The sequence below is a fragment of the Micropterus dolomieu genome, linkage group LG21 (genome assembly GCF_021292245.1).
Source record: "Micropterus dolomieu isolate WLL.071019.BEF.003 ecotype Adirondacks linkage group LG21, ASM2129224v1, whole genome shotgun sequence".
NCBI classification, from domain to species: Eukaryota; Metazoa; Chordata; class Actinopteri; order Centrarchiformes; family Centrarchidae; genus Micropterus; species Micropterus dolomieu.
In genome coordinates this window covers 18747441-18754953 of record NC_060170.1, presented here as the reverse complement: position 1 = coordinate 18754953, position 7513 = coordinate 18747441, and the positions used below count along the sequence as shown (strand labels likewise).

Here is a 7513-nt window from a genome sequence, read left to right as displayed (position 1 = left end):
GCAACAAAAGAGTGGCTGAAGAAGAAGCACATCAAGGTTCTGGAGTGGCCTAGCCAGTCTCCAGACCTGAATCCAATTGAAAATCTTTGGAGGGAGCTTAAAATTCGAGTTGCCAGGCGACAACCTCGGAACCTGAATGATTTGGAGGCTGTCTGCAGGGAGGAGTGGGCCAACATCCCTGCCGAAATGTGCACAAACCTTGTCACCAACTATAAAAACCGTTTGACATCTGTGCTGGCCAATAATGGCTTTTCTACAAAATATTAACATGCTGTTTGTCCAGGGGGTCAAATACTTGTTTTTCCTCATCAGATGGTTATCAATTTTAATAAATTCATATGATGTGATTTTCTGGAAATTTCTTTGGGATTCTGTCTTTCACTGTTAGAATGTACATATGATTAAAATTATAGATTGTTGCATTCTTTGTAAGTGGGCAAACCTGCAAAATCAGCAAGGGGTCAAATACTTATTTCCCCCACTATATATATATATATATGTGTGTGTGTGTGTGTGTGTGTGTGTGTGTGTGTGTAAATCTCAATTTCAGAGACCTGAATTCCATTCAGTCCCAGATTGTTTGTTTTAGCTGATGAATCAGTCTTAATGGGAGGAGACAGACATTATTATGATAAGCAGACAGATTCTTCTCAGACGATGAAAGACTGAGGTGGTGCCTTCAGTCCACAAACAGACTGCTGAGATAGCAAGAGTGGCAGCATTCGAGAAGAAAAAAACTAAGCCTTTTTGGAGAACGGGGAGTCACGTTTAGTGTTTAGTGTCTAATGCTAGGCATGGAGAAAATGTATGTAGTTGTATTGTCTTTCCTTGTTTTGTTTGTTGATTTTTATCTTGCTTTAACCAATGTGTTCACAGCCTATGATGGAGCATATTTACACTGACAATCAAGGTTAATGTGGTGATGACGAGCTGTAGTGTGGGGGAGTGGAAGGGGCTGTATGTTTATTTTGTGATGCATATTATTTTGTACTTTATTAAGAAACAAACAGATTAATGTTCATGCAATTAAAAATGTAAATCTATGCACCATCCCAACTTCATGGCAACACATTCACACATACAAACATGCATACAGTCCCCTCCAAAAGTATTGGAAGAGTAAGGGAAATTCCGTTTGTTTTTGTTGTTCACTGAAGACATTTGGGTTTAAGATCAAAAGATGAATATGAGACAAGAGTTCAGAGTTTCAGCTCTCATTTCCTCGTATTCACATCTAGATGTGTTAAACAACTCAGGACATATCACCCTTTGTTTGAATCCACCCATTTTTCAAGTGAGCAAAACTATTGGAACATGTGACTGACTGATGTTTCTTGTTGCCCAGGTGTTGCCTTTTAGGTTGATTGTCCAAACATTAAATAGCTCTGCATGACTAGTTTAAGTTTTCATCCTTGTTTCAAACCTATAAAGACTGCATTTCCTGTTAAAGAGGATAAACCAACATGAAGACCAGAGAGCTGTCTATGGGAGAAAAGCAAACCATTGTCAAGCTGAGAAAAGAAGGAAAATCAACCAGAGCCATTGGACAAACATTGGGCATAGCAAGTACAACGATTTGGAATGTCCTGAAAAAGAAAGAAACTACTGGTGTACTGAGCAACAGACGTCGAACAGGTCGGCCAAGGAAAACAACAGTAGTTGATGACAGAAATATCATGAGAGCTGTGAAGAAAACCCCCAAAACATCAGTAAGTGACATCACCAACGACCTCCACAGTGCAGGTGTGAAGGTATCACAATCCACTGTTGGAAGAAGACTCAGAGCTTAAATATAGAGGCCACACCACAAGATGGAAACCACTCATCAGCAGGAAGAATCAGAAGGCCAGATTGAAATTTGAAAAGAAGTACAGAGATGAGCCGCAGAAGTCCTGAAACACAATCTTATGCACTGATGAGACCAAGATTAATCTCTACCAAAGTGATGGAAAGGCCAAAGTGTGGAGAAAGAAAGGAACTGCTTATGATCTGAAGCATACAAGCTCATCTGTGAAGCATGGTGGAGGTAATGTCATGGCTTGGGCCTCTGGAACAGGCTCATTAATATTTATTGATGATGTAACTGATGGTAGCAGCAGAATGAATTCAGAAGTGGACAGAAACATTTTGTCTGCCAATTTACGGAGAAATGCATTGAAACTAATCGTGAGGAAGTTTATCATGCAGCAGGACAATGACCCAAAGCACACTGCCAACAAAACAAAGGACTTGTGGAAGGAAAAGTGGAAGGTTTTAGACTGGCCAAGTCAATCACCTGACCTTAACCCAATAAAGCATGCATTTTACCTCCTTAAGAGGAGACTGAAGGGAGAAACACCCCGAAACAAACAAGAACTGAAAGAAGCTGCGGTAAAAGCCTGGAATAGCATCACTAACGAAGAATGCAACAGTTTGGTGATGTCGATGGGTCGCAGGCTTGAGGCAGTTATTGCAAGCAAAGGTTATGCCTCCAAATATTAAATGTTACTTACTTTAAGATTATTTGTTCCATTACTTTTGCTCACCTAAGAATGCTGTGGTCTAATGCAAACAGTGATATGTCCTGAGTTGTTTAACACATCTAGATGTGAATACCAGGAAATAAAAGCTGAAATTCTGAACTCTTATCTCATACTCATCTTTAGATCTTAAACCCTAATTTCTTTAGTGAACAACAAAAACAAAGGAATTTGCCTTACTGTTCCAATACTTTTGGGAAGGGACTGTATATACAGACATATACCCATACAAAAACATAGACAGAGTGTAGACGCAAACAAAACCATGCACACATGCACTCCGCTTCCCCTCTTATGGGTCAAAGACCATCTGGCAAATTCGAGGTTTACTTTCAAGGCACTGTTTTAATTAGCAAGATGTTTTATTAGATGAGAAATTAATCAAAAGAATACAAACACACAGTTAATCTGGCAAAAATGTGAAGGTTCCACATTGTTTATCATAAGCCATCTGTGTGAACCCTCTCAAAGTTGAAAACTGCTGAATATTTTCTTCCCCTCTATTCGCTTTCCCTCCTTTGTGTGCGACTTGAAAACACACAGTGAGCGAGATCAACTAACCATAATATAAAGGCTGATCCTTCTCTGGTGACAAGAGGCAGTGAAACAGTCCATTTTCATTTTGCTTTCAAAATATGTTTTACAGTTTTGGGCACAAAAGGCTTGGACTAACAGAGACTCAATCTACCTCATTCATCATGCATGTCCCATTGGAGAGGAGATGCAGAGGCCTGGCGAGAGTACTCCTATTAAAAGCAAATTAGACAGAAAATCTCTTCAGCAGCCCAAAGGCAATCGAAGAGGGATTCCTTTGAAGAGTATTGTTAGAAGGGATGACGGTCAATCCGTATCTCTATGAAGTAATAAGGACCTAAACAGCAAACAGACCTGGCCTAAAATTATGAGAAAAGGCATATGATGGACGACTGGAGGAGAATATACATTAACGTCTAAATAATGTTATGAATAGGAGACCTGTGGCTTGATTTCTTGATAAATATTTTAAATTCTTCTGGGATTTTGTCTTATGAGTATGTCTTTAATTTCTGTGTAACCTCCCTAGTTGGAGCCATATGACCAATGAAACCTCAGAGGGTACAGATGACTTTATGTGGCATCATAATTGACTATTTATTATATCGGTAAGTAAGCTGCCATTGTCAGAAATAACTAAACAATTATGATACAAACAAGCACACATACTTAGCTTCAATACCAATACCGACCAAAATGTGTCTCTAGCACCAAACATCGACAACGCTAAGTACCAAAAAATGGCATTGAAGGCGTGGTCAGATTAAGTGTCTTATTTACTTATACTTTCATTAGATATTATAATTGTGATGATATATAATCTATTTAATTAAGTAATTTTGAGAATTTTTTATTAGAGATATTATGATAAAGAGAGGAAAGGAAATTAGGGCACAGAGAGAGATAAGGAATTAGGGAAATACAACTAAGAGATCACTTTTCTTAGACCATATGCCTTATTTATGATACTCCAAAAATACATTATATAAAATCAATAATATAAGTCTACCTAATTTACTTCAGTGTAAGTTCTCTATTAACACAGATAGAGAAAGTCCATACCCTTATCCACTGGTTGGCTTTTCTTTCCACAGCATTGCCTGGATGCTCCGAGTACAGTCCCCACAGACACTGGAACAACAGCCTTCTGCTTGCAGCTGCAGACAACAAGACACCAGCAATCACAGCGGGTTTGATAAGTTCATGTAGATTTCTGGCTTAGCATAACAACCTTACACAGCGCATAACCATCAAAATGACTCAAGATTCGTCATGATGTGATCCATCCACTATTCCCCATTACAGATGGAATTAAAGTTTTTCAGAAGGCGCACTCACCATCAGCAGTGACATAAGGGTTCCAGCACAGTCGGCCAAGGAACTGGCCTAGGAAGGGCAGCCTCTTCATGGTCTCTGTTGTGGAGCGCTAAGGGACAGAACAGATAGAATTGTCGTTTCACTTTATTATAGATACTCGCACCTCCTCACCCATCTTCATTTTATCCTTTTAACCTAGCAACCTTGTGCCACAACACCAAACATTAGAATTAGAGCCCGACTGATTTATCTCTTTGTAGATATTATCAGCCGCTATAAGCTACTTCCAGATGTATCTGCATCGGCGTCACAGCCAATATATGACTATTAGAAAAGAGAAACAGAGAGTCGGATCCTTCCCTCATGTCATGAGTGTTGCATAGTTTGCCCACCAGAGGGCACGATGCAGCTCCTCTGTTAACAACACAGCAGCACCACAGAACAAAACATCAGCTGATAGCAGTCTACCAGAGCTCAGGGCGGCTCTGCCGGAGCTACGGAGAGTAGCTCCTGGTAGCTCAGTGTTCCCGGTGAGTTGCCCTCTCCAGGCTCAGCAGTGTGTTTAATGTTACGGTAACCTAGTGTTGGAGGCTATGCTGCTGACAGATGTGATTGTAGATTTATTTTTGAAACAGTTTGGCAGTTCCAACAACCAGTCCTCTCATTTCTCTCTAATTTATTACTTCTAAATATTTTATAATAATAACAACTTTGTAGATAAATCTGTAGAGCACTTATCAAACAGAGTACAAAGTGCTTTCACAGAAGATAAAGAACAATTACAATCACAACAGTTAAAAAGACACCATTGAAATAAGACAAAGCATGCACAAATTAAAATGAAAATAAAACAACAGCTAGCCAATTCAGATAAAAATCTGAATAAATACGTTTTCAGGCGAGACTTAAAAGAAGACACAGACTCTGACATCTTGATGTCAACAGGTGGATCATTCCAGAGCCTTGGGGCCATTACTGCAAAGGCTCTTTCTCCTCTAGATTTCAGCCAGGCCATTAAGAGCTTTCAAATCAATAAGAACTTAAAATCAATCCTAAAACAGACAGGGAGCCAATGTAAAGAGAATAAAATCGGAGTGATATGTATCGAACTTCCTAGTTTGGGTTAATAACCTAGCAGCTGAGTTCTGCACTAATTGTAGGCAGTTCAAAGTTTTTTTATTTAGACCTGAGAACAGACTGTTGCAGTAGTCTAGGAGAGACAAAATAAAAGCATGTATAACAGTTTCAGAATCTCTGGCATTTAAGATGCCAGCATGATTGGACAAGCTTAGCAATGTGTTGTTCAAAGCAAAAATTGCTATCAAAAAGGACACCAAGATTTCTGGCAACAGGTGTAATGTAATTTTTGTAATTTTCTAACATCGCCAACAGCAGATAACACGGCATGTTGAAAAATTAGTCAGAAAGCTAATGCCGTGTTTATCAGTGGAGGAGGCTAACATTAATGAGCCATTAAACTGTAGTTACAATCGGTGTGTTAGAAATGATTCAACCAGTGTTAGATAATTGTTAGAACAAGTATCTAACACACCGTTGCAGATCCTCGTTGTAGACAGTCATGTAGTATTAAATTAATTCAAAGGCAGCGTTTCCTCTGTCACTGTATCATAGAGCCAGAAGTGTGTTACAAAATGATATATAGATATATATATAATTTTAATATATAATTTGCCTATGTAGCAGAGTCCAGTTTATCATTATTACTAGGGATGGGGATCCTTAATTTTTATTGATATTGATACCCTTATTGAGACTGCTTAACGATCTTATTCTTTATCGATACCACTATCGATACTTTACTATTATTTAGTGATGGTTATTTGGTAAGACCAGACCCAAGGGGCATGAGGTAGGCCTGCACTGTGTGAGGAAAATATTCAATGTGCGATAACGTTATATATTGAGATGACATATCACTTGCGATAAATAAACATATGTTAAAGTGTGCATATTAACTGCCTGGTTGTTTTTAATTTAATATTTTAAATACAGCTAAATGTTGTTTGTAGAGCAGCATCATTAATGTTTACAACAGCAAAGTAACTCAATAACTTTATCTGACATCACAAGTAGTGAGTGACGTTTAGAAAGAACAACATCAGTCTGTATCAGTCCCTCCTCCTCTCTCGCTGGCTGCAGGTAACGTTACCAGGTCGAAAGAGGAGCGGCTGGTTTGTCTCAGCCAGCAGCTGAGTTTTTAAGACTACAGACCAGTCTGTGCTCCAGACAGACAGATTTCTATTTAGCTTGGTTTTAACATTTGGCTAATGCCAAGCTAGCGTTAGCTGTGCTTGTATAAAACAGGATGAGATACTGAGGACAGAGATGATTAAATTAACCATTTCTACATGTTTAACGTTACCTTACATATTGATAAAGTATTGTGTTTTTACTTGCGAAGGTTTTATCGCATGTACTTACAGTAACGAGCGTAGCTGTCATCCACTAACGTTACAGTAGTTTGGAGCCAACTTAACCCTCACCGTATTCCACCGCGACGGCGCAGCCTCTCGCGCTGCTGCCGCTCTGTGTGTGTGTGTGTGTGTGTGTGTGTGTGTGTGTGTGTGTGTGTAGGAGCCGACAGAGTGCAGGCAGAGACTGCACCCTGATGATTTTCTTATCCATTGCGTTTCAAATTAAATTGGATTTGACGCTCGAGACATATACGTTACATCATAGGACCCGCAAATCTCGATAGCAGTATCGATAAGCTCAAACCTTATTGATTTTCGGGTTTTGAGAAATTTTGGAACCAGGTCCTTTTGAAACCGGATGTCGATCCCCATCCTTAGCAATGACATGAGAGATGATATATGATATTATTATTATTTTTAGTAGTAGTACTATATTGGTATTTTTTAGTTTCTCTTTCGCTGACCCCCCCACAATACATACACTATTTCATTTAATGTTCATTAGTAGTAGTACTCTATAATAAATCAGATATTTTAAAAATATTTTCTGTAGTTTTATACATTTTACTCTTATTTATAAAAACTTTAATATATTTTTTATACTTTTGTTCAAAGTACTATTTCAAACAACAACAAATTTTATTTTTAAACTGCATTATGTCATGGTATCTTGGTGAGGTCTCCACATAACAAATGTTAGGGATAATG

General features: G+C 38.6%; 1 protein-coding gene across 3 annotated transcripts in view; it reads right to left on the bottom strand.

Moving 5' to 3' along the window:
* Positions 1–7513, bottom strand: part of fancc (FA complementation group C) — a 54885-nt gene that overhangs the window by 25160 nt on the left and 22212 nt on the right. For all 3 annotated transcript variants that reach the window (XM_046034342.1, XM_046034344.1, XM_046034343.1), the window contains exons 3-4: positions 4392–4479; positions 4116–4210 (exon numbers count right to left, since the gene is read on the bottom strand). In XM_046034342.1, the coding sequence (XP_045890298.1) occupies positions 4116–4210; positions 4392–4479 (183 nt within the window). The remainder of the gene's footprint in view (positions 1–4115; positions 4211–4391; positions 4480–7513) is intronic.